The following is a 27,601-nucleotide window of genomic DNA, read 5'->3' as shown; positions in this document are numbered from 1 at the left end:
GATACCAGTTGCCTTGAAGGAATGGGTTCGTATCACAACCAGCATTAATATGTCAAATAAATTTGAAAAGGACATTTTCTTATTCCTAGAGCCCAAATTTCACATAAAACAGAAGAAAATATGTACAGAAATCCTCAGACTACTAAAGTCCCTCTTTATGAAAAAACATAAAACCTCTGACCCCCAAGCACCTAAAAGGCTATAATTTACATTAACTACAGTTTGACTTTTCACATAACAGTGAGAAGGATCTTACTAACCCTCAGTAAATCTTCATTTTAATATTTAGAGAACAACAGATACACAAACAGGTTTTATGTGTAAGCTACCTTAGATGACTGTAATAAAATTATGAGCAAAGATAACGGCATTTCAACAGATTGCTTTAATGTTAAACCTCACAATGAAGGATACTTGCTTAAGAAAATAATGCACTTTAGTGTAATGAAAAGTTTCATACATACAAATAATATTGAAAAAAATTCCTAGTGATTGGCTATCTGGTAATATGCTACTCAAAAATTGCCTTTCAAACCTGAAGGACCTAGATTGCTTTATTATTTATTTATACTATCAAAGAAGAGTATTTTGCCATGAAATGAATAATGGACAAAGAGACAGGCCATTGACCTGTATACAATTTAAAAATATTGACTAAAAAAATAGTTACAAGTAAAAATTTTTATTTTAAAAGTAAGCAAAAAGCTAAACCGGTTATAGCTGAGATTTTAATTGTTATACTTTGTGAATGAGGGGGAGTTAAGCGCTTGAAACATTTTATGTTATTTTCACTTAAGAGTATGAAAAAGTGTGAGACTACATCTGGCTATGTTATTATAATTCAGAGGAAATCATTATCAAGTCACACCCCTTGTGGCAATAAAATATAACAAAGCAAAAAAAAAAAGCAAACCAAACAGAATTCCTCAGCCAACACAAACTTAGTCTATTCCTAGGGGTTGCCTTTTGTTTCTGATGAATGGTAACATGTTCTACAAGTCCAAATAAAACATCAGAAATAAAATATTTTTTTCACTGAATAAGAAAGCTGTTATTTGTGTGATCTTAGTAAAACTCTGATAGGAATTTGTAAAACTCATTCATAATTTAATCAAATGTCTTTTTTTTTTTTTTTTACCCCCTTGGTATAAAAGTTTACAGATAAGTTTCATATTCCATCACAGTTACATGGTCTAGTGCATTTCAGAGTATTTGGACATTATCAAAGCTGTCCTTTCCCAATGGAAACGTTTAAGAAAACGTTAAGCACTTCTCAAGTGACATGATGTGGAATTACACTTTTTGCTCTTACCTCTTTTAAATACACATGTATTATTCAACAAAGCAAAACTATTTTACAGTGTCTATTAACAAAAAGTTCTCTATCAGATAGAGGAAACTACAGTATCCTGAAGCTATTTCCCCAAGAGCTAGTTTAGTAGACAGACCTTTGGGCCCATCTTATTTTTCCTCCTTTTTTTTTTTTTTTCCGGTAAGGTAACTTTCCATTATGCACATACTATACTATCATCATTCACTGGGTGGGGATTAGCTGGGAAGTAGCTGTATATTTTTAGTGAGATCACTGATGGCAATGGATCGCTGGATTGTGCTGCTGCTTACAGTTAAATCATATCTAATGTGAAATTTTGAATTACATCCAAAGCTCCAGTATCAAAGCCACACATATCCAACATGCCTCTATCATCTGGGTCTGCAATGGTAAAACCATTTGATGTCATTCCACAAACAATCAGTTTAGCTGGAATATCCATTTTCTGTAGAAAAAGACCAAAATACATATTAGAAACATGTATGTAAGGAAACACAAAATACCTCCAAAATTAAATCACTTTAACATTTCTCTACCAGAGCTTTTTAATTACAAAGTCCATTTTTTTTTGGGGGGGGGAGTCAATCTTTTAAGGCTAGTATATGGGAATTTTAGAAGAATGGACAATAAAATTATATTAGAATCTGCCTGAAATTTCTACTTCTCTCATCAATTACTTTACTTGTTCTATGGGCTGCAGCATACATTATTGAGTAGCTTAGGCACTTTGTACTTACGAAACCTGTCAGGGTATTAAGGGTGCCAGATATTTTTATCAACATATCAAATGCTGGGGCAGTGTGTATGAGTATATATAAATATAAGGACATAGCTCTCTGGGATGATCAACTTTTGGCTGATGACTGGTATGTGCGATATATACATGTTCCATGTAAGAACTTGTCCTCTACAGCTACATGTGAGATTAAAATAATTGAGTTTTTGAGAAAAACCCACAATTGCTGAATGTATACACATGAAAAACTACAATGAACTCTTTAAATAATACATCTAATGTAATTGTTAAAACAAATGTAAGAGGTAAGGACTATAACTTACTATGATGTAGATCAGTAATAATTTGCTCAGGTCCACACAGAGTAAGAGAAAGACTCGGGACTCACAACCAAACAGTCTTTACATTCTATCCTGGTTGGGCAGTGCCTCATGGCTGTAATCTCAGTGCTTTGGGAGGCCAGGATTTCAAGTTACAGTAAGCTATGATAGCACCATTGTACTCCAGTGATGGAGATCCCATTTCTTCAAAAAAAAAAAAAAAATTCTATTCCCTCACCTGTAGCTTTCAAACTTAAGCCTGCATCAGAATGCTCCAGAGGGCTTGTTAAAACACAGTCCCAATGTCAGAGTTTCTGATTCAGCAGATCTCTGTTGGGCCTCAGGAATTTGCATTTCTATTAAGGTCGCAGGTGAGGCTAAGACTGCTGGTAGGGAAACCACACTTTGAGAACCACTACTCTTCATCAACAAGTTCTATTTCTACTAGTCACACCAGCCATATTTTAAGTGCTCAAAAGTCCCATGTGACTAGTGGCAACACATATTGGAGAGTGACGATTTATGTCATTTCAGAAAGCTCAACGGGAGTATACTGATTAGAACACAGATATGTCCATAAAACATAGAGCATAGATTATAGCTTTAATTTTATGTAATCCTTTTGGAAAACTCACTAATACTTTCAATTTTTCAAGGAGCACACTGAATTATTTAAAAAAAACTTACAGCTAAGGTAAAACAAATATTCTGATTATTACCAAAAATACTGTTTGCAAAGGATATTCTTGGTAATGTTTAGCAATGGAAACTGGTTAAATTATATATGTGTAACCAATACTTTTTCTTATTTTAAGTACTGCTGAGTCTATAACGGACATTGTCTCCTATATAAGATACAGAACTACTTGTAGTAACATTTTTTGAAAACCTTAAGTGAATAAGACTCAAGAATGGCCAGGTGTGGTGGCTGTAATCCAAGCACTCTGGGAAGCCGAGGCTGGAGAATCACTTGAGCCTAGGAGTTTGAGACCAGCCTGGGCAACATGGTGAAACCCCATCCCCACAAAAAATTAGGTAGGCGTGGTGGCACGCTCCTGTAGTCCCAGCTACTTGGGAGGCTGTGGTGGGACAATCACTTAAGCTTGGGAGGTTGAGGTTGCAGTGAGCTATGACTGAGCCACTGCACTCCAGCCTGGGCAACAGAATGAGGTCCTGTCTCAAAAAAAAAAAATCAAAACCACAATGAGATACCACTTCACACCTATTAACAAAATCAAAAAAAAAAAAAAAAAAAATCAAGTATTGAAATATTTTTTGGGTGAGGAACCATATTAGAATTTGTTTTACCTTTCGATACTCCCTCAGAGCAATAGCAGGATGGACACCTCCAGCAAAGGTCTCATTATCAGTGAATACAATGAAGACATCAGCAGGTGTGTTTGTCTTCTGAGCCCAGATCATTGGAAGAGAGCAATCAGTCCCACCTGCTGGGATCTAATTCAGAACAAAAGCATGAATAAATAAGTAAATAAGTCCTTATAATACTAGTTTTTGCAGTCTCATTTTGTTTAGCACCAATATACACAGCCTTCCCAAAGCCTGCATATATATTTTCGGTTTTTGTACTTGTCATGAGAAATTTAAGACAAAAAAATTTTTGTTCTCACAGATTAATACCATACATGACATCAATATAAAATCATTCTACATGTTATGTAAACTTAACTAAGTAAACTTAAAAAACACAGTTTCTTACCTGACTCATAGCCATTAAAACCTGTTGTAAGGTCATATCTGTAGTCACTGGACATGGTACCATTTCATCAGAAAAAGCAACTACGTAAGAATCTTTTTCTGTTCTTGTGACAACCTGAAAAATTCAATGGCAGTAATTTTCAGCAAATTTGGCGGGAAATAACAGTATTTTGAATTTTATCCAACTTCATGTTTAAAAGAAACACTGATGTTTATTTCTTAACTTTTTATGAGTGTGTTTTAGAACTATACAGTAACCGTAGTACAGCTTTCAAAGTACTTTCACAAAAAAACTGGCTGTCATGACTATCCTTTGAAGCAAATACAGTAAATATTCTTCTCATTTTATTAGGTAAGAAATAAACCCCCGGTAAAGAAGCTAAAAAGTTTGCCTACTATTCATCTGTTTGTTATTCACTGACAGTCAAGATACAACTAAAGTCTCCTAGACACTCTATTAGTTCCCAGATCTTTTAAGTTTCATATCATTAAATAATTTAAGCATTATTTTTAAAATAAATTAAAAAAAATTTTTGTCTTTTTTTCATTTTATCTAAGCATTATCTACTTCCTAAAAAATCCATTAATATTTAATCTTTTGTTGTAAAAATTAAAATTTCTATTCTGCTTGTTCTCTAGACATACTTTTTCTACACACGTAACACTTTGGCTTTACACCATTATCTTTAAATATAAAATAAAAAATGTGACAAGCTGAAAGGACAGAAGAAAGTGAAAACGTAATTCTTAATCACTATTTAACTTATAGTTTTGTTCTACAGTAAACATGTTTTTAGAGTGGCAAAATTGTCTTAGGTGTTCTCACCATGCACATTGCTGCAGCAACTGTACTAGCGTTGAGTATACTACCCAAAACTCTTTGGTTCATAGAAGCACTGACATCAACAGCTAGTAAGAAACGTTTTCCAGTTGGTTCAACTGTCTACAGAGAAAACAAAACAATCATTAAAAGCATAATAGAAATTATGAGTAGATTAAATTTCTAAATCATATTTACTTATCATCTTACATTAAAAAGACTATAATAAAAGGCCTTCAGATTTTTGATATACCAATTGACAACTATTTAAAAATGCTCATCTGGCATAGCAGCTATGATTGAAAATTTAAAAAGTAATAATAAAAATGCTTAGCTTTTACAGGTAAAACAAACGAAGTAAGAACCTATTCAATAAATTTAGTTAAATAAGTTACCATCCTATTTTTAAAATCTTTCCTCATTGAAGTAAAATCAATTTTTAGTAAGAAATTTTTATTGTGGTAAAATGTAACATAAATTTGACCTTTTTAACCATTTTTAGATGTATAATTCAGTGGCATTAAGCACATTCACAATGTTGTATAACTATCACCTCTATCTATTTCTAGAACTTTTTCATTATCCCAAATAGAACTTGTACCAATTAGGTAATAACTCCCCAGTGCCATGTCTCTCCCTAGCCCCTGACAACTTCTATTCCACATTCTGTCTCTATAAATTTGCCTACTGTAGATACCACATATAATGCAATCATACAATACTTGTCCTTGTTTGTCTGGCTTATTTTACTTACTGTAATCTTTTCAAGATTTATCCATGGTGTAGCATGTATCAAATGTAATTCTTTTCTAAGGCTGAATAATATTCCGTTATATATACCACATTTTGCTTATCCATCTGCTGATGAACATTTGGGTTGTTCATCAAAATCAGTTGTATTTCTATATACTAGCAATTAACAATTCAAAAAAGAAAATTAAGAAAATATTTGTTCACAATAGCATCAAAAATAAAAGACAAGAATACATTTAACTCTTGGCTATTGTGAATAATGCTACTATGAATATTCGTAAACAAATATCTGTTTAATACCTGTTTTCAATTCTTTTGGGTATATACCTAGAAATGGAATTGCTGGATGGTATGGTAATTCTACGTTTAAACTTTTGAGAACTGCCAAATTGTTTTCCACAGGGGCTACACCATTTTACATTCCCACCATACACTATGGTTCCAATTTCTCCACATCTTCCCCAATTCTTGTTTTCTGCTTTTTTGGTATTAGCTATCCAACTAGATGTGAAGTGGTATCACACTGTCATCTTGATTTGCATTTCTCTGATTGTTAATGATGTTGAGTATTTTTCATGTTTTTTTTTGAGACGGAGTTTTGCTCTTGTTGCCCAGGCCGGAGTGCAATGGCACAATCTCAGCTCACTGCAACCTCTGCCTCCTGGGTTCAAGAGATTCTCCTGCCTCAACCTCATGAGTAGCTGGGATTACCGGTGCCCGCCACCACATCCAGCTAATTTTTTTCTTTTTTTTTTTTTGGAGAGATGGGGTGTCACCATGTTGGCCAGGCTGGTCTCGAACTCCTGACCTCAGGTGATCAACCCATCTCGGCCTCCCAAAGTGCTGGGATTATAGGGCACCTGGCCCTTTTCATATTCTTATTACTCATTTGTATATCATTAGAAAAACGTCTATTCAAGTACTCTGCCCATTTTTAAACTGGGTTGTTTGTACTTTTGCTGAATTTGTAGTTTTCAGTATTCTGGATATTAGGCACTTATCGGATATAGGGTCTGCAAATATTTTCTCCCATTGTGTAGATTATCTTTTAGCTTTCTCAGTAGTATCCTTTAATACACAAAATTTTTAAGTTTGATGAAGTTCAATTTATTTTTTCTTCTGCTGCCTGTGTTTTTGGTGTCTTCTAGTTTTAGCTCTTAAATTTAGGTCACTGATCCACTTTGAACTAATTCTTGTATTGGTATAAGACAATGGTCCAACTTCATTCTTTTGTATGTGAATATGCAGTTTTCCCAACACCATTTATTGAAGATTGTCCTTTCCCCAGTGAATCATCTTGGCACCCTCATCAAAAGTCAACTGACATCCTGGTGCAGTGGCTCACGCCTGTAATCCTAGCAGTTTGGGAGGCGGGTGGATCACTTGAGGCAAGGAGTTCAAGACGAGCCTGGCTAACACAATGAAACCCTGTCACTACTAAAAATGGAATAAATTAGCTGAGTGTGATGGTGCATGCCTGTAATCCCAGCTACTTGGGAGGCTGAGGCATGAGAATCACTTGAACTCAGGAGGCGGAGGTTGCAGTGAGCTGATTGCACCACTGCACTTCAAACTGGGTGGCACAGTGAGACTCTGTCTCAAAAAAAAAAAAAAGTCAACTGAACATATATGCAAGGTTTTAACTCTGGACTCTCTATTTCATTGGTCTATATGTTTATTCTTTTGCCAGTGCCACACTGTTTCAATTACTGCAGGTTTGTGGTAACTGAAAGAGTTACTGAAGAGTCCTCCAGACTTTGTTCTTTTTTTAAAGATTGTTTTGGCTATTTGGGGTCACTTGAAATTTCTTAGGAATTTTAAAATGGGTTTTTCTATTTCTGTAAAACATGCCATTGGGATTTTGAAAGGGATTGCATTAAATCTGTAGATTGGCTGCTTTGGATAGTATTGTCATCTTAACAATATTAAGTCTTCCAATCTGCAAACACAGATGTGTTTCTATTTATTCATGACTTAATTTCTTTTAGCAGTGTTTTGCAGTTCTCAGTGTATAAGTCTTGCAGCTTCTTAAATTTACTCCTGTCTTTTATTTTTTGATGATATTGTAAATGGAAATGTTTTATTAATTTCTTTTTTTGGATTGTTCATTGCTAGTATATAGAAATACAACTAATTTTTTATGTGTTGGTTTTATACCCTGTAACTTTGTTGAATTCATTTTTTAACTTTAGAGTTTTTGGTGGATTCTTTAGTGTTTTTTCTAAATACGAGATCATGGCATCTGAGGATAATTTTATTTATTTCCAATTGAGATGTCTTTATTTCATTTTCTTGCCTTATTACTAGAACTTCCAATACTATGTGGAATTAAAGTGGAAAAACTGGGCATCCTTGTCTTTTTCTTGATTTTAGGGGAAAACATTACAATCACTCACCATTATGACATTAGCTATGGGGTTTAAACATTTTTGTTTTTTAAATCTCTGGCCTTTATCATGTTGACGGAGTTACTTTCAGGTTTATATAGTGGTTTTCTTTTTATCACGAAGGAATGTTGAAATTTGTGAAATGCTTTTTCTGCATCAATAAGATGATCATGTGGTTTTTATCACTTCATTCTACTAATGTGATGTATTACATTGATTGGCTGTCGTATGTTGTACTATCCTTGTATGCCACGGATAAATATCACTTGGTTATGGTATGTAATCCTTTTATTTTGCTGCTGAATTTGGTTGCTAGTATTTTGTTATACAGCAAGACTTTTTAGCTTCTGTCTTTGGTGTGAGATTTCCATGACTAAAAACCTCATTTTTTATCAAGACTGATGAGCTGTATCTACCAATTAATGGGGAAAACAGAGGACCAAGTCATAGGACCTGATAGGAAGGCAAATTTCTAAAGTTAGTGACACGGGTTGGATTTGTGTCTCCACACAAATCTTATGTTCACTGTAATCCCCAGTGTTGAAGGTGGGACCTGGGGGGAGGCGATTGGATCATGGGGGCAGTCTAATAGCTTAGCACCATATCCCCTCTTCTGCCATGATTGTTGATATGGTTTGGCTGTGTCCCCACCCAAATCTCATCTTGAATTGTAGTTCCCATAATCCCCACGTGTTCAAGGGTGGGATCAGGTAGAGATAACTGAATCACGGGGGTGATTTCCCCTATACTGTTCTTGTGATAGTGAATGAGTTCAGACGAGATCTGAAGGAGCTTCCCCCACTTTTGCTCATCACTTCTTCCTGCCACCATGTGAAGAAGGACGTATTTGCTTCCCCTTCTGCCATGATGTTAAGTTTCCCAAGGCATCCTCAGAAGCAAGGCAGTAGCCACTGTGCTTCCTGTAAAACCTTTGGAACCATGAGCCAATTAAATCTCTCTTGTTTACAAACTACTCAGTCTCAGGTTCTTCTTTATAGCACTGCAAGAACAAACTAATACAGTTAGTAACTTAAGTTACCGAAATGATCTTAGAATAATTAGTTGCTACCCAAAGGTAAAGAGAAATACTTTACTCATAAACTTACACAATATTAATTATATACCCACCTCGTATGAACTAAAGAAAAACAAATGAATACCTAATTAAAAAATGATTAAACTATTAATACTACCTTTAAAATGTATTATTACAAAGGATATTAAGTCTTGAGTCATTTGTTTTAAAACAAAAATCATATCACTACCTTAAATGTTTTATAAAAAGCAGCATCCAATGCTTTCAAAATTTCTTCATCAGGGCGCCACTTCAGTTTTCCTCTCAGCCCATGACCTGTCTTATAAGTTTCTAATGCGATCAAAATATGAAATGGATGTATACGAGCCTAGAAACAAAACAAAGTATAAGGAAAATTTTAGCAAAAAATAGTGATTATGTATACTCCTTAGATTTTTGTGTTATTGTAGCAAATAACTACATTTCATACAGCAAAGAGAAAAATGAAAATGTATTAAACTTACACTTAAGAGCCATAATGCAATTTGGTATAATGAACATCTCGAAATACCTTAAAAATGTACTGACTACATTTCTAAAATTTAGGAGCCACTTTTTCAGTTAGTAGTAGCTAACAAAGAACACTGATAATGCTTACCTTTTTTAATAGTTTTTCATTACACAGTTTTTCACATACTAAAGATACTTCTGAATTTCCTGGTTCAAGTACTGAATTAGCAGTCATCTTTCCTAGATTCCTTAGTAATGCAGTAAGAGGCATTTCTTGTAACAAAGCCTTCCATACCTATTGCAATAACATAGGTAGAAATACCAGGAATTAAGGGAAAATAAATCAGTATAACACACCTATATCAATAAATATTCATAATATAGTCTCAGGCTTTCATCTGGGGTTCAGAGTACTTTCAGAATGAAAATGTCTAAGTCAAAGGCTTATCAAATAAGCTAAGTTTTTTTACTAGAAAAAGGAAGTGAAGTATATTTTATGAAGGAAATGCATAGATGATTTTTTTTTTAATTAGCAAGGCAGTAGATTTTCTGGAGTGAAACTAACACAAATGCCACCTACATCATGTTGAACATCATGGTACGTGTTTTAAATAGACATTAATTTCAAGATATATTTTAAATAATTTCTTTTTAGAAGTATAAATATATAGCTACCCCAAGTTTATCCTTTTAGCACCTACAGTAAATTACTCATGTTTAATCACATGCTGTAACATATAATTCACTCACCTCTTTCGACTTTAAGTGATTTGTTAAAAGATGTTCTCTAACTAATCTATGTTCTTCTATTAGATGAATGACTTCTAGCTCATCTCTTGTGCGCTTCACTTTCTCTACAGCCTCCAGATACTTTAATAATTTCTCAGTCTCCACAGAGAGTGCTTTTTCTTTATACAATTCATGAACTTCTTTCCAGCCCTTTGTAATATATTTGGTCACAATTGCAAGTCCTTTAACAAGATAAAGAATTGAAAAAGCATGCAGGATTACCAAGTAAAAAAATAGAACATGTTTCCTCAAAATGCATTCTATAACTAGATACACAAGAGTTAACGCCCTTACACTGGGATGCTGCTTTTCATGATATAACAATTAAGCAAATGGGGTGAATTAATTTTCTTATTCAGTTATTACTATTTAAATATGAGACTTTGGAATAAAAAAATCTGTATCCTGAGTAATTTTGTTACAGAGGCTTTTCTTTCTTTTCAAAGACACCACCATTAGAAAGTTTCAGGTCCATAATCTCAGAACTCACAAGAGTACAGATGTATCTCAATTAATATTGTATTATATTGTATTATCTTATATTAATTATATTCATTTGTCTCTCTTTGCTTTTGAATAAAATATGTATATTTACAAACAGCAGAAATAAGTAGAAGTGGACAGGTAGGTAGGTTCTTTTACAGTGTGTTTTAATAGCTGAGAAGTATTACTGGTCCAAAGGAAAAAAAAAGAAGAAGAAAACAGTAACTTGTTGATTCCCTCCACAATTTCTTCCAATAGAAGAAAGAGAAAAGAGCCTTGGATCGGGGGTGAGAAAATCTGGGTTCTAGGTTCTAGCCTATACTCTGCCAATGAATGGTGGTCTTTCTAGGTCTTAGTTTCACCACTTCTGTAATACAGCAGGGATTGGAGTACAACATTAAAATGTCTATGAGGGAAGGGCAAATAAAATAAAGAAATAAAACCAGCACGGTGAGGCTGAGCGCCATGGCTCACACGTGTAATCCTAGTACTTTGGGAGGTCAAGGTGTGTGAATCACCTGAGGTCAGGGGTTCGAGAACAGACTGCCCAACATGGCGAAACTCCGTCTCTACTAAAAATTTAAAAATTAGCTGGCTGTGGTGGCGCATGCCTGTAATACCAGCTACTCAGGAGGCTGAGGCAGGAGAACCACTTGAACCCAGGAGGCAGAGGTTGCAGTGCGCCAAGATCACGCCACTGTACTTCAGCCCGGGCAACAGAGTGAGACTCTGTCTCAAAAAAAAACAAAAAACAAAAAAACAAAACACCACCACAGTGATGTAACAGACAGTTGTGAGGGTGTGGTGACTGAACAGAGTGTGCCCTGTCAAGTGGTGTAGCCATGTATCGACTTCGTGCTGCCAAAATAAAACAAAATTACTTTCAAGAGAAGCCAGAATATGAGTTTTTATGTTTTCTGATTTTTAAAGATGATGACAAAGAATTCATTTTTACCCTAAAATACTGTATAGGCCATATGAAACACATCTCTATGCCAATTGAGCCTATTATGTTATTTTTTTTTTTTTTGAGACGGAGTCTTGCTCTGTCGTCCGGGCTGGAGTGCAGTGGCCGGATCTCAGCTCACTGCAAGCTCCGCCTCCCGGGTTCACGCCATTCTCCTGCCTCAGCCTCCCGAGTAGCTGGGACTACAGGCGCCCGCCACCTCGCCCAGCTAGTTTTTTTTGTATTTTTTAGGATGGTCTCGATCTCCTAACCTCGTGATCCGCCCCTCTCGGCCTCCCAAAGTGCTGGGATTACAGGCTTGAGCCACCGCGCCCGGCTGAATTCTAAATAACTTGATCAAAAGTTAACACTAACATGCAGGAACTTCTCAAGTATTGTGACTCTTGCTATCTTCCAGATTTTGGTACAAAATCATCTTAAATGAGTAAATGTTTCATGTGAGTATATCTTCTATTTTGTTTTTCCAATGAAAATAAAAATTCCTTAAAGCAGTTTTATCCTACCCAGTTCTGTAATTGTGCTGGCCACACAGTGCATGCACAATAAAAATACCATACCTGATTACTTGAATTACATTTTGACTTGTTTTATTGGTTATAAATACACATTACAGTTAAGATATTAAAATACTATTAATTCTGTTGCTTACAGTTTTTCCAAATTTTTAAACTTCGAAATGCTAGGGATTCTCCATGTCCAATGTGATATTACTATTACTAACATGGTTTCAATTACGAGTTCTGCCCTCAACAGTTTCAAATTAAAGAATCCTATGTGTGGAAGGAAGTTTAGGGAGCATGTACTAATTCCTCATTATATAGACCAAAAACACAAAGCACAGAATAATTATTTTCACAAGTTCAGAAACTGGTCCAATTAGACTAGTAATGGGCGGTCTTTCTCTTAGTCTATAGTACTTGCTCCACACTTGCAAGACACATCTCAACAAACGAATAAATAAAGCTGGATGCCTAAGTCCTTCTTATGTTGGATCAAATATTTGGATAAAAAATTTAAATGTAAAAAAATAATGTTTCTTAACCATGAAAATGTTAGGAAAAAAACACAGATAAATATTTTAGGTTGGAAAAGGCCCTTCTAATCCTTACACAAAACATAAACCTATGAAGACACTGATAAGTTTGACTACATTAAAATTCCAAACTTTAGTGTGCCAGAAATGTCCCCCAACCAAAAAAAAAAAGACAAAGAAAAAAAAGAAGAAAAAATGCATGCACTGTACATAATAATCAACTCCTGTTATATGAACCCCAAGTTCTTAGAACAGTGTCTATCCATAGTAGGTGCTCAATAAATATTTGCTGAGGGCCAGGCACAGTGGTTCATGCCTGTAATCCCAGCACTTTGGGAGGCCAAGGCAGGCGGATCAACTGATGTCAGGAGTTTGAGACCAGCATTACCAACATGGTGAAATCCTGTCTCTACTAAAAATACAAAATATATATATAATAAATATTTTTATATATAAAAATACAAAAAATATATATACCTATATATAGGTATATATACACATACATATATATATCTATATATACACACATATATATGTATAGGTATATATAGGTGTGTGTATATATGTGTGTATATATATAAAAATCAGCACATGAAAAGATGAGCTTCTGCCCAAAAATGTAAATTCAAAGAATCTTTCATGATTCTACTGAAATAGATTAAAAAATAATGACAACAGTCAGTGTTCAAATGTGGGTACGCTGATCCTTCACATACTGTTTGTGGATTTAACCATTATGAAAGTATGTACTCTATGCAAGAGTTTGCACTGTAGTATTTTTGTAACAGTATAAAAAAACCAGCAACAACTGTTGTCAATAACAGTATTAAAAAACCAGAAACAATTATTGTCAATAAGAGACTAGCTAATAAATTACAGTCATACAATGGTATATATGCAACTATTTCTACTGACCTGAAAAAAAAAACAGCAATAGCAATAGCAATAATATACTTTTTACTGAAACATAGAAGGCATATAACAAAATTTAGTGAAACACAGTAATACATGTTTAGGAAAAATCTGGAGTAAATTACAACATATCATATACAGCAAGAGTCCTCAACTCCAAGGCCATACACGGATACCAGTCCATGGCCTATTAGGAACTAGGTCGCACAGCAGGAGGTGAGCAGCAGGCAAGTGAGCTCCACCTCCTGTCAGATTGGTAGCTGGGCATTAGTCTCATAGAAGCGCGAACCCTACTGTGATCTGTGCATGTGAGGAATCTAGGTTGCGCTCTCCTTATGAGAATCTAATGCCTGATGATCTGAGGTGGAACAGTTTCATTCTGAAACCACCCTGCCCTCCCCACTGTCTAGAAAAACTGTCTTCCACAAAACCAGTCCCTAATGCCAAAAAGGTTGGGGACTGCTGATACGCAGTTATTTCTTTTGAAGGGTAGGACTGCGTCATATTTTTCCATATTATTCAACTATTTTAAAACATGTAATCTAATAAAATCAAAATAAAATGCTTGTACATATAAATACTTGCAATTTATTGTTCACATTTCATTTGAAAAATTCCCCTTATAATTAAAATGATAAGTTAGGAATTACTGAAGAGATTCTGTACATAAAGGTATGTGTGGAAGGGAGAAAGAGAGAACCAAAGTATACTTCTACTATATGTTAGGTACTGGGACATTTAGTCTCAATAATTGTAAGCTTATTCTCCTTACCCTCCTTTTTAGATGAAGGTACAGAAACTCAGCTTGTTACTTGGCTTAGGGCCACAGAACTGAAATGTGAACCCACCCTTCTGAGTGGCTGTCTTTTAAAGTTTCACTTCCGGTTGAAAAAAAAAAAATGTCAAATTTTGTACCTGTTGATTTTTGTGGAACTTTACACTTCAAATTACTCCTGCCCAAGAGTTTTTCTTATTTCTTTCCTTAAAAGGACTAGTAATTATTATGGAGTCAACTAACTTTTCAAAAGTCTCTTTCCATAGATACAGAAAAACTGCCCCAAGTTATCAGGTCCCCTGACTGACTGCCTGAAAACAATTAACTTCCTGAATTGTTAAGTTCAGCACTATATAAGGTATATCCCTTTAGGTTCCAAGGAACACATGTCCTAGGAAGATGGGGAGGAAAAAAAAAGAATGGGCTAGAGAAGTGGGTACAGCATGGCCATCTGCCACCTACTGGCAAGGAGCTGTTTTGCTTATTGCAACTTTTTTGTTTTACTTTTCTACTTAGCATTTCATTGGTTACAGAGCAGTTTTCTATACATGATCTTATGGAATAGTTGTGTACAGTTACCTAAGTTTTACAAACGATTATACTGAGACCAAATTTGAATATCTGCTGAGTAACTGGCAAAGCTGGAACTCAAAAGCAGTTCCTTCTAATGATCGTACCCATATCCAAGGATTATTGCAACTTTTAATCTGTCCATGCTACTTACACAGTCCATAATCACTTGGGTGAGCATTCCAGTTAAGACAGTGGCACTTTAAGATTCAGATTATTAATCTATAAACTCGTCATTTGATTCTTGATTATTAATGTCTGGATTGCCTGTGGTAGGTGTGTAATCCCGGGAAGGCATTAAACATATTTGAATTAATGCATGTTTTGAGAATGAAAGGCTATTTCTAGAAAATATTACACACTTGTCTTATGTTAAATAAAAATTAGCTATTTATTGGATAGCCCTTACCCACCCTTCTTCCCAATGAAGATCTTATGCTTACCTTCACTGGAAGGTTTAAGATGTGACAATCTTAATAGATCTTTGTGAGACCAGCCATTTCTCTGTTTATATTTTGTAACTGCCAGAGCAAGGGCCATGCCACCTTTCTCGTTGTACCAGTCCGCTATAGCCTTCCGGAGGGCACGACCCCACATGCCACATTTCATGCTTTCCTTCAGATCTTTCTTAAACTGGATAAAAGTAAAGAGATGGGTAGGAATGCGGCAAACTTCAGAAACAGCTTTAAATGCTGCTTGTTTTGTGCTTATGTCGGAGCACTGGGAACAAATGGCAAGTGCAAAGAGCATAGGCTCTTGCTTTGTGGTTCTGCCTTCTTGACTAAATGACTTTATTTCTTGTATCACTTCACATCCTCTGCCATCTTCAATCAATCTAATTAAAGCTTCAGCATTTTCAAGGCCCAACTTCTGTTCTTTGATATAATAAGTCCCACCTTCAGAACCGAAACATAAGAACCGGTGTAGTCGATTCATGTCAGTGACTTGCCATACATATCCATCCTGAGAATTGGCTATCTGCTTCTCATTGAATGGCTGCATTTGGTTTACGGATTCCTCCATTTTTTTTTTTTTGTCTTTAGGAAACCTATCAAAAAGGCAAAATGTTATTACAACTAGATGGGCACAATAAAATTAAGAAAGGAAAACAAAATGTAGGTTTACTGAAATGTTATTAACTCTTTTAACAATATCTTTTAAGTTCGATAGTTTTTCCCTTAGTACAAAATCAATATAAATGTCCTGAAGAAAAATCAGGAAAGGCAGAAAATGAAAGAAAAAAACCATATCTGAATATTTTGAAACGACTACTGGTAATATCTTAAGTTTTTAAAATGTTTTTGTTTTATATTCCTATTTTTATAACCTAAAGAAACTAAAAGCCCTTCACAGCAAACAAACAAGATTATAGCCACAGTGGTCTGATAATCAGAAGCAACTGAGGAGTCATCTTTTTGAGATACAGTGTGCTGCTTCAGAGATTAAGCAGGCAGGTCAGTATGGTGTCTTGAGGCCCACACAGAGAATAAAAGAAGGGAGGGCAGCAATAGTAGCGGGTACTAAGAAAGATCGTACTCCCTGAAGAATTGTGTAAACATTTTTGGTTGCTGATCTAACATTCATTCTTCCCCCTTCTCCTCTTGTTGGCCTCATATCCTTCAAAGGAGGCTAGGTCTTTCCCTAGCCCCAAGGGATGGATCTTTATTGCTCTAAGCCAGTGGTTCTCAAACTCAGTGTACATCAAAATTACTAGAAGTACTAACTGAAACACAGATTGCTGGGTCAGCCCTCCCAGGCACTGCCCCAAGTTTCTTCCATAATTTAGTAGGTCTCCAGTGAGGCCTAAGCATATATACTTATCACAAGTTCTCAGGTGATGGTGCTGCTGCTGCTCGACCCAGGCCCAATAATCATGGTGCTCTCCTTGCCGCATGACTGGTATAGGGAGTTGGGCATGTGTCATGACTCTGGCCAGTACGACATGGTAAATCAGCTGAGAACACTTTTGAGGTTTTCTTCATTCTCAAAAGGGGGCTCAGGCTCTTAAAAAAAAGAAATGTTCCCTTTTCTGCCTTCTGACATTTTCATTTGCAAGTCATGCCTGGAGTGGCAACAAACATCTTGAGACTTTGAGATAAGCCAGCTTAAAATGGCACACCAATATATAAAGATGGCAGAACAGAAAAAAACAAAGTACATAGGTCCTTGATATTGGGTTACCTGAAACTGCCCTGCTTATACATTTCCTATTATGTCATAAATGTATCTTACTGTTTAAGCCATTTTTAGGTTTATTGTTTTATGTCATCTGTAACTACCCTCACTCTACTCCTTCCATTAGCTCTAAAACTCCTAGAACTAGCTATCTGGAAACAATATCCCTCTTTATCCTTCTAGTGGAGGACCCACAATTGTCACTTCATCATCAGTCCACCACTATTCTTAGTACAGTATCACTGTTTATTGAGGTCCTTCAATCTGTCATGTTATTTCGGTGCACTGGGCTTCTGTCCATGGCAAACAAAACAGCACAACCAACAAAAACTTCAACCAGCATTTACTAAATAGATACTATGTGTAAGACATGAAGGCAATTTCTCTGCCATTAAAGAAACTGAAAAAAAAATTGTTCTCCTGATCGCAGGGAAATCACACTCATTTATGGAGATAGAATCACATTGCAAACTGTAATTAAGTGCTATAGTAGAAAAGTATTATGAGTGAGCAAGGGAGTATAAAATAATACTGTCTAAATAATCCAGAAAGATTTGAGCAGAGAAGACAAACTAAAAAACTGATAAAGTTTAGGGAAGGCGCTCCAGGAAGAGGTTTCTGAAATCCTGATCTGTCTTTATATTCTAGAAAAGAAACTGTCTAAGCATCCTGTAGAGCCATACAGACATGTTGACAGATATGGCCGTAACTTAAAGAGGAACACAAGGTAAAAGAAGTTTTGTTTTGAAGACCATCCTTACTTGACCATGTTTATATATTATGAGGGAGGCTAAGGATAAAATCTTGGTGAATATTAACAACTAAGAGCTAATGAGAGAACGGCTTTTTAAAGAGAGACAGAAAAGGAGGGCGCAGAGTTGAAGAAAACTAATGGACCACGAGGAAGAGAACTTCAAAGGAGTGAATGGTTGGTAATTTTAAATGGTCAGAGGAAAAGTAAATAAAAGGCTAGAAAATGATCATTGGATTTAGCAAGTAGGAGTGACTAGTGAGAGTAAGCAGTAGAGTGGTACAAGAAGTAGCTTGATTACAGTGAGATCAGGAGGATATGCAGTGAGGAGGAAACTTCACAGCTAGACTACTCTTTTGTAGACACAAAAACTATGAATGAAAGTAAGAGAAAGGATGGGACTTAGAGGAAAAATCTTTTTACCTTTTTCAACAGGAAGATGCTAAGATTGAAAGATTCAATTTGGAGAGCTGAAGATACAGTAGAGAAGGGGGACAACTGAAGGAATTAGATTCCTGAAAGAAATGAGACAGAATGAGCTTAGAGCATCCAGGTTGAGACTGGCCTACTAACAGCAAAAGAGATACTTCTTTTATCTTTTAAGGGTAAAGATAGATTTGAGGGAGTGAGGGATAAGGAAATTGACACATTCCCCTCTGACAGGAGATGTAGAATGCCAAATGGTATGTGGAGAAATTTGGTCGAGATGGGAGGAATGAAAGACTGGGTCTCAGAGAGGGGAACACATAGTGGTGTAGGGGGATAAGTGCATGGAATAATGGAGAACCTCACATTGTGAATGTGACTGAGGGGTACAGTGATCTGAATTGTGTTGGGATATTCCAACTAAGATTCTAGTACAAATTTGCTTATGTTAGTGGAAGCCTGGGTCTCAGGTGGTATCAGAGATGTAATGATCATATTAGTTATTAGGGACAAATTTATAGTTACTGAACACAGCACAGGCTGAAACTCCTGGTGCAGTAGATGCCTGTTCTCCTATTCATTATTATCCTCTTTTCAATTTGGCTTTTATCTCTACCTTTTGATCCAAAACACTTTAAGAAGACTAACATGCTTCACAAAGACTGATAACTTAATTGCCAATTCCAGTAGAAAATGCTATGTTTTTCTGATCTTCACATTGCATAGACTCTGCTAGTCTCTCCCTTAGCTTTCATAAAAACAGTTTCTGGTGGCACTTCAACCTGTCTACTTCTGCTTATTAGTTATATTTGTTAGATGAGTAACACTGAAATGACATCTAATATCAGATAATTCTACTACACCTGCTTTCCTGTACCAAGGACCAACTGGTGGGATTTAAAAGGTCCCAAACCAAACCTCAAAATTCCCTCTCCCTTCAAATTCTTTTCTTTGTATTATTCATTGTGACCACATATAGCTACATTATTGGTTCCCTTGAGAGTAGAAACCAAATCTTATCATTTTTGTCTCCTCTTTTGTATTGCTTTTATGTAATTAGTAATACATACTTAAAGCCAAATATCATTAAAGTTGACTTTCTGAATCATTTCCCAAATAATCATGCACAATTGGTTTCTCTTTCCCATAACACATTTTGAGAATAAAAGCCTCAATATGTGTAATACAATATATAATACAAGTATTTAAGATAAATTCTGTGATCAGAATAATAAATGTACTATATGTAGGTAGTAAAAAATATAATCAAGAAAAAATAAAGTTTTAAAGAAAAGTAGTGAATGCTGAGTAAAAATGTCATCTTAGAACAATATTTCTGTTTTTCTAATATATTTAATACAAGGTATTCAAGCACTTTTCTAGAGCAAGCAGCAAAATGAACTTCTAAATCTATAAAGGATGTCTAAGAGGTAATCTCTAAGTATAATCCTTATAATCCCCATTAGAAGAAATCAAGTTATTTATTCACAGACTCTTCCTTTTGCATATTATGATATAAATGACAACCCTGATGACATACCCTTTCAGTTTTTTTTGCAGCAGAAAATGCTTAGCTTTTCCTATGCTTCTGCGACTGTACTTTCCAGAGTGCAACATAAAACAGTGGAACAGATAACATTATTAGCAGCCAGGACACCTTTCTACTTTATTGTATAAATTTACCAGAGTCATATTCATATTTTTAAAGACAGAAAAGAGAATAACATGTCTCAAGCTACTCTCCTTCTTGTCACTGAGTGTGATACACAAATAAACTCAAAATTTAGCAAAGTGATAGGATACTGTGGCATCTTATAAGAGAGAGTATCTGGCCTTTGTACATAATACCCAGCAGAAAGTTTCAAAAACCCTTGGTATTTCCTGAGAAACAGGAGTGTCTTTGTTACATTAATGAGGCAACATGGGCCCCTAGAAAGCTTCAGGATGGGGGCTAGTCACTAGAAAGACCAACCATATGTTTAGAGGAATAAACTGGTCAGGCTAACCTAGAAAAGGAAGAGGACTTGAGATCGAATTCAGTTACGCAGCTAATGATTTAATCAATCATGCCCATGTGACAAAACCTCATAAAAACTCTGTTCATCGATACTCAGTGGAGCATCCTTGGTGAACAAAAACTGATGTGCTGGGAAAGTGATGTGCCCACATTTCACAAGGATGGCATGGAAGTTCTGCATCCTTTCCTTGCCCCAAACCTTGCCATATGTGTCTACTTCCTGTTTGGCTGTTCCTGAGTTGTATCTCTTATAATAAAACTGTAATTGCAAGTAAAGCACTTTCAGTGAGTTATGTGACTCATTCTAGCGAATTATCAGCCTTGAGGGGATTATGGGGAGTCTTGAAATTGTAATGCACAGGGCAGAAGTGTGAGTAGCCTGGGGACCCCATTTACAGCTGGCGTCCAAATTAACGGCATTCTTAGTGGGGACCTTGTCCTTTAATTTGTGGGATCTGATGCCAACCCTGGGTAGCTAGTGTCAGAACTAAACGGAAGTGGGGGACACCCAGCTGGTGTTACAGAATTAGTGTTGGAACGTAGACAACAAAGGCAAAAGTGACAAAATAAAAAAATAAACTGGACTTTATAAAAATTTAAAACTTGTATTTCCAAGGACACCATCAAGAAAGTGAAAAGACAATCCAAGAATAGAGAAAATATTTGTTGGCCGGGCGCGGTGGCTCAAGCCTGTAATCCCAGCACTTTGGGAGGCCGAGACGGGCGGATCACGAGGTCAGGAGATCGAGACCATCCTGGCTAACACGGTGAAACCCCGTCTCTACTAAAAATACAAAAAACTAGCCGGGCGAGGTGGCGGGCGCCTGTAGTCCCAGCTACTTGGGAGGCTGAGGCAGGAGAATGGCGTAAACCCGGGAGGCGGAGCTTGCAGTGAGCTGAGATCTGGCCACTGCACTCCAGCCTGGGCGACAGAGCGAGACTCCGTCTCAACAAAAAAAAAAAAATTAAAAAAAAAAAGAGAAAATATTTGCAAATCATACATACGATAAGGGACTTGTATCTAGAATATACTAAGAACACTTACAACTTAATAAAATGATAAATAACCCAAGTAAAAATAGGCAAAGATGTGAATATTACTCCAAAGACACACAAACGGGTAAAGAATCTGAAAAGGTGTTTTTCCAAAGAAGATTATCCAATGGCCAGTAAACACATAAAAAGACGATAAACGTCATTAGTTATCAGGGAAATGCAAATCAAAACCACAATAAGATACCACTTCACATCCACTAGTATGGCTATAATCAAAACAATAATATTAAGTGTTGGTGAGGATTTAGAGAAAATGAAACGCTCATATACTGCTGGTGGGAATGTAAAATAACACAGCCACTTTGGGAAACAGTCTGGCAGTTTCTCAAAAGGTTAAATATAGTTAGCATATGACCCAGGAACTCCACCACACACCTAAGAAAAATGAATACATGTATCTATATCAAAAGTTGTACACAGATTTTTTATCAACATTATTCATAACAGTCAAAAAGTAGAAGCAACCCAAATGTCCATCGACTGATGAAGGGATGAAAAAATATGGTATATCCACACAATGGACTATTATTAGACAATAAAAAGGGATGAAGTACTGATACATGACACAATGTAAACAAACGTTGAAAACATTATGCCAAGTGAAAGAAGCCAGTTACAAGAGGCCACATATTGTATTACAATTCCATTTATATGAATTTTCCAGAGTAGGTAAATTCATAGAAATAAGTACATTAGTCTAAGGTTGTCAGAGGCCATGGGGAAGAAACACTGGGAAGTGACTGCTAATGGGTAGGAGATTTCTTTTTGGGTGATGAAAATGTTCTGAAATTAGTGGTGATGACTGCACAACTCTGTGAATATACTAGAAACCAATGCACTGGATACTTTAAAATGGTAAACTTCATGATATGTGAATTATATTCTAAAAATCTATTATTAAAAACACAAAAACTGGCCAGGCGAAATATATTTGGAAAGTTATTTAAATAAACAAGCACTTAAATAACCCTGCTATTATCTGTATCATAACGGAGAGCACCAATACAATTGATTACACAAAAATTATATTTAGCCCTACAATTTTTATATTTGACTTTTAAAAGCAATTTGAGATACACACAGACATACACAGCAACTTAATTTCTTCTTTCTCCAACTGCCATCATCTCCTGCCTCAAAGCTTAAGCTCCATTATCAGTGGTTTAGAAGGCAATTGGGCAGTGAGTGAGGTCAGAACCTGGTCATCAGTTAATCCATTCCTGGATAATCAAGTGTTGTAAATCCAGATTAACAACAAAAAAAATATAGTTAATTCTTTGGATGGGCCTGACCTATCTATCTAGTGCTCTTAAAACACACCATACAACTAATGTTGTATTAAATCTCTATAAATTAAATTCTTGAGAAGTTAAATATTACAATACTATAATATTAAAAGCATGGCCACATTTGTCTTTCTTTTTTTTTTTGAGACGGAGTCTCACTCTGTCGCCCAGGCTGGAGTGCAGTGGCGCAATCTTGGCTCACTGTAACCGCCGCCCTCCAAGTTCAAGCGATTCTCCTGCCTCAGCCTCCCGGTAGCTGGGATTACAGGCACCTGCCACTGTGCCCGGCTAATTTTTTGTATGTAGAGTACAGACGGGGTTTCACCATGTTGGCCAGGCGGGTCTTGAACTCCTGACCTCGTGATCCACCTGCCTGGGCCTCCCAAAGTGCTGGGATTACAGGTGTGAGCCACCGCACCCAGCCAAGCATGGCCACATTTTAAATTGGTTGTGGATATTTTATGCATTGTTCATTTCTCTACTTTTAAAATTTAATTTAGAATGCAAAATCAGGAAATGCTAATAACACACATTATATAATAGCACTTGTTTCACAATCATCAGAACTACAGCATGTACAGTATCTTCTATCAGTACTAATATGTTATTTCCAAGGAATCCTACATTTTTCTTGAATTTACACATCTCAACATCTTTCCAAAGTCTCTTGATAATTTGAAAATGCTGCCTTTCATCTCAAGAAGTCAAAGACATTTGCAGATTATTCCTTTATAAACGAAGTCAAAGATTTGTCAATCTATGAGAGTGCACGACAAATGTAAAGAAACAATACTACAAAAATGGGTCCATGATAGAGGTTTGCTTACCCATGATACAGGTATTTAAATCCACTGATCAATGTGATGCTATAAAAACTGATGAGGAAGGAACTGTGGCAAAAATGACAGCATGCTAGTCTGAGGGGAGCTGCCAACCGGTGGCCACGTGGTATGGAAATAGTAGTTGCCAGATCTCATTTTTCTCAAAGATCCAGAAATCTGGCTTTTTATGGAAACTCTCGGGATCAAATGTTAACATAATGAAAGACATTTTAACCCCCTCCTCTGCTTACTTCTTGATTGTGCCAAAGGCTAAATTTTCAGTTTGGTCTACAATAGGTACCATGTTAATTAAGTTGGGTATCAAATAAATTTTAGTTTTGATGCACTCTGCACAGAAAACAGTTTCAAGTTCATAGCAATATTACAGATTTAAAAAAATACCACAAACTACTTCGGGCTCTGATGCCAATCATTCTGGACTCTTGTGCCTCTTAAACCTTTCCAATTAATATCTCAAGGAAATACACTGAACAGAATCCCCCCACTCTCCAAGTTGAGGGCAGAGTTTCCGGAGATAAACTTCAAGAAAGTTACAAAAAAATTTTTTTAAACCAATACTTCATACAAACTTTGGCTTCTACCCCATAACGTACTCAGACTTCTTTCAACACAAAAGCTGCTCTGTTGCTTCCCTCATAAAATTTACCATGTTTATTTCGAGGCTTCACATAATCCGTAGCACAAGACTCCCTAACTCCAGGGCACAGGTCACCTACTTGAGAAGGAAGGAGTCAGAGTTTTATCCACTAAAACTTATTTTTTTTTTTCTGGAAGCCAAAAGTCTTTCTTGAAATATGCAGCTTTTAAGGAGTAAATATACACTTAAAGACTTTAACAAATACACTCTTAAAAACTTCAATCTTAACACTAGAATACTCTGTGAGAGCCTGTTGAATGAGGGCAATTTAGTAAATATTGGGTTTTAACTCATCATCCAGTTTTAGAATCATTCCAAATGTTTTTAGATTAATACACGACATTTGTTTTCAACCTAATTTTCCCTTGACGCATCGCATCCCCTTGCACCAGTCTAGCAGCCCCATGGATTGTAGGACAGACCTTTCTCCTCTCCCTCGTTATTCCCTCTGTGATAAATTCGCCTTGTCTTCCCACAAAGATCCTTCTTCCAAAACCCAGATCCCGGGCGACGCCTCTCCGCGCAGAAGCCGCGGGAGGAGGAGAAAGAGGAGGAGTAAAGCAGGCCCTCTCGACGTCGGCCTGCGGGGAGCGATGCCGACAAGCAGGAGCGGTCCGGCTTCGGAAAGGGCCCACCCTCAGGAATGGTCCGGCCAGGCCTAGCGAGGATGTCCCTACCGCGATGCTGGTTCCGTTTCCCAGGGTGGGCAGGCGCGGAAGCGAGGCGGGGAAGAGCGATAATTTCGCGGCGTTTGCCCAGCCTCAGCCCCTGGGATGCGGGTGAGAGACATGGAGGACTGGTCAGACTTTGCGCGTCCCTGGGGCCGCTCACACAGCACAAAAGGCTCCCAGCCGGCTTCCCGCAATGTCCTCACCTGTGCCTAGCAGCCGACCCCCACCTGGACCCGCAGCGCCGCCAGGAGAAGTCCTGCGCAGCGCTGGGAAACGACAAGAGACGGCAGACCGATAGGCAGCGACGGCGACAGCAACAGCCCCACTGCCGCCGGGGAATTCCAGGTTCGGTTCCCGGGAACGAGGCCCGCCCCTCTTCTTTTGCCCCGCCTCCGCCCCAGTGGGGCGAGGATCCCGGATGTTACCTCCTTCGGCGCTCTGAATCTCCGCCCTTTCTTCTCAGGCCCCAGCCCTTCCGAATCCGCTACGGGTGGTGCAAGGCCTGGGAAGAGTTTCGATGTCTCTAGGGTGGCTAGAGCGTCCTCGCGCGCTCCGTCGCGCTGCAGGTGACGGCGCCCGGAGGCTGTCGGGAAGTAGGCGGGGTGACGTGTGGTGGACGAGCTCGGCGGCGGGTTTGCTGAGATCTGTGGCTGGCCGCAGCTGGTGCGGGGGGCGGCCGAGAGCGAGAGGTGGATCGGGGCGGTGTGTGGCCGGGGCCATGACGGGCAATGCCGGGGAGTGGTGCCTCATGGAAAGCGACCCCGGGGTCTTCACCGAGCTCATTAAAGGATTCGGTGAGAACCAAGGGGACCGTCCTGGGCCTGGGGTCATGGGAGGAGGCCCAAGCTGGGCATGGAGTGGTTCCCTGCGGCCACCGCCGCCTCGCATCTGGAGAGGTGACTTCAGGAACCTGGAGTCCGGGTGGGGGAAATGTAGGTTTTCTGCCCTCAGCTCGAAACAGTCGTTTCCACAGTAATTTGAAGAGCCACACCACGAGGGCAAGGATCGTGTCTGTCTTGTGCCTGCTATATCCTCAGGACCTGGCACCCAAATCCTGTAATTGACTTGAGGACCCTCGCTCCCCAGGCTCTTAAAGCACATACTGTCCTTTCCACTGCCCCTTCCCTGCGGCGCGCACCTTATCCCGGGCTGGTGTGGTCAAGTGCATTGCTCAGGCCATTAGTCCTGCAGAAGCCACCCTAGGGTGTGCCTTCTCAAGGGTGAGGTGTCTGCGGCCTAAGCCGCCCAGGAACTCGAGATTCTGGTTACTCAAAGCAGAACGCCCTGAATGTGTGAATAGCTCTTCGGGACGTCCACACACGCCGAGTGCGTGGGCCTGAAAGGCCACTTCACTGGTTCCGCTCTCTGCTCATTTCTGGCTTCCGGTGAAGTGAGTTTTCTTGAGCTAGTGTTCTAGACTAGAAGCCACATGCTTTCCTCACAGTTTCTCTCTGGCTGTGTTTAATGCCTTCCGTCCTAAATAATCAGCACATTTGACTTTTTATCCTTCCCTATTTATCTTCTTAGTCTCTTCTTTGGACAGTACGTTTTTATCTGTTACATTTCCCAAGTATTACTGATTCTACGATGTTAAAACTTTCACGCGGGATAGCAAACGTTGATGTAGATATTGCCTATTGTACATAGCTTAATATTTGGAATGTCATTTATCAAGCATAGGTTGTTCATCTGTATCTCAGGCACAGTGGTAAGGATTGGGAAATTTTCTTTTCTTTTTTTTTTTTTTTTTTTGAGACAGAGTCTCGCTCTGTCGCCCAGGCGGGGGTGCAGTGGCACGATCTTGGCTCGCTGCAAACTCCATCTCTCTCGGGGTCAAGCGTTTTTTCTACCTCAGCCTCCTGAGTAGCTGGGATTACAGGCTCGCGCCACCAGGCCGGGTAATTTTTTTCTATTTTTAGTAGAGACAGGATTTCACCATGCTGGCCACGCTGGTCTCGAGCTTCTGACCTCGTGATCCACCCGACTCGGCCTCCCAAAGTGCTGGGATTACAGGCGTGAGCCTCTGCTCCCAGCCAAGGATTGGAAAATTTCCATGTGAATAAACCATAACTGCTGTTTTGATGAATTGATAGTCAGACTATAATATGGTGTGTTAATTGCTACATTAGAGTATGTACAAAATGTTGTAAGTACACAGGTCGTGGAGGAGCACAGGCAGAAGGAAAAACAAACAGTAGTGATGTTAAAGTATATGGCTTAGCGAACAGCTAGCAAAGTGACTAGAACATAATGTAACAGACTGGAGGAACATTTATTTGGATCTGAAACTGAAAAGATAAACCGAGGCCAGATTGTATCTCATGTTGTATAGTTTGAATTACCCTGTAGTGACTGGGGATTTACCTATCAAATATATTTTAATGCTGAAATGACATTCATAATTAAGGTTTATTGTGTTTGTAAGTGTGCAGGGCAGGTTGGAATAAAGTGAGGGAAGCTAGACATCTCTTAAAATGGTTGGAGTCCGAGATGACTGGCTAAACTAGTGGGTTAGGAAGGAGGAGTTAGATTCAGTAAGTTTGCTATATTTAAATCAGCAGTTGCGTGTGGAAATGTCTGCTCTTCATTCCTTTGGGAGCAGAAATACATCCATAACATGC

At 37.8% G+C, this 27,601-nt stretch overlaps 2 protein-coding genes across 4 annotated transcripts in view; one reads left to right on the top strand and one right to left on the bottom strand.

Moving 5' to 3' along the window:
• Positions 1–366: 366 nt before the first annotated feature.
• Positions 367–25,537, bottom strand: TROVE2 (TROVE domain family, member 2). Of its 2 annotated transcripts, none has more exons than XM_011934203.1 (9): positions 25,184–25,537; positions 15,563–16,167; positions 10,341–10,561; positions 9,739–9,885; positions 9,331–9,468; positions 4,932–5,048; positions 4,107–4,220; positions 3,698–3,844; positions 367–1,778 (listed from the first exon to the last, which is right to left on the bottom strand). In XM_011934203.1, the coding sequence occupies exons 2-9, from the start codon at positions 16,140–16,142 to the stop codon at positions 1,626–1,628; spliced, it is 1,617 nt and encodes a 538-aa protein (XP_011789593.1). In that variant the 5' UTR covers positions 16,143–16,167; positions 25,184–25,537; the 3' UTR covers positions 367–1,625. The 2 variants fall into 2 exon arrangements, with proteins under 2 accessions (XP_011789593.1, XP_011789594.1); XM_011934204.1 differs by having other exon boundaries at positions 1,091–1,778; positions 25,190–25,345.
• UCHL5 (ubiquitin carboxyl-terminal hydrolase L5) overlaps positions 24,747–27,601 on the top strand; it is a 51,924-nt gene continuing 49,069 nt past the window's right edge. The window contains exons 1-2 of one of the 2 annotated variants that reach the window (XM_011934206.1): positions 24,747–25,325; positions 25,444–25,774. In XM_011934206.1, the coding sequence (XP_011789596.1) occupies positions 25,498–25,774 (277 nt within the window). In that variant the 5' untranslated portion in view covers positions 24,747–25,325; positions 25,444–25,497. The remainder of the gene's footprint in view (positions 25,326–25,443; positions 25,775–27,601) is intronic. The other variant, XM_011934205.1, reaches the window with a different exon arrangement.

The sequence above is a fragment of the Colobus angolensis genome, unplaced genomic scaffold (assembly GCF_000951035.1).
Source record: "Colobus angolensis palliatus isolate OR3802 unplaced genomic scaffold, Cang.pa_1.0 Scaffold132, whole genome shotgun sequence".
NCBI classification, from domain to species: domain Eukaryota; kingdom Metazoa; phylum Chordata; class Mammalia; order Primates; family Cercopithecidae; genus Colobus; species Colobus angolensis.
Note: the sequence above shows the minus strand (reverse complement) of the source record. Positions and strands in the feature narration are given on the sequence as shown.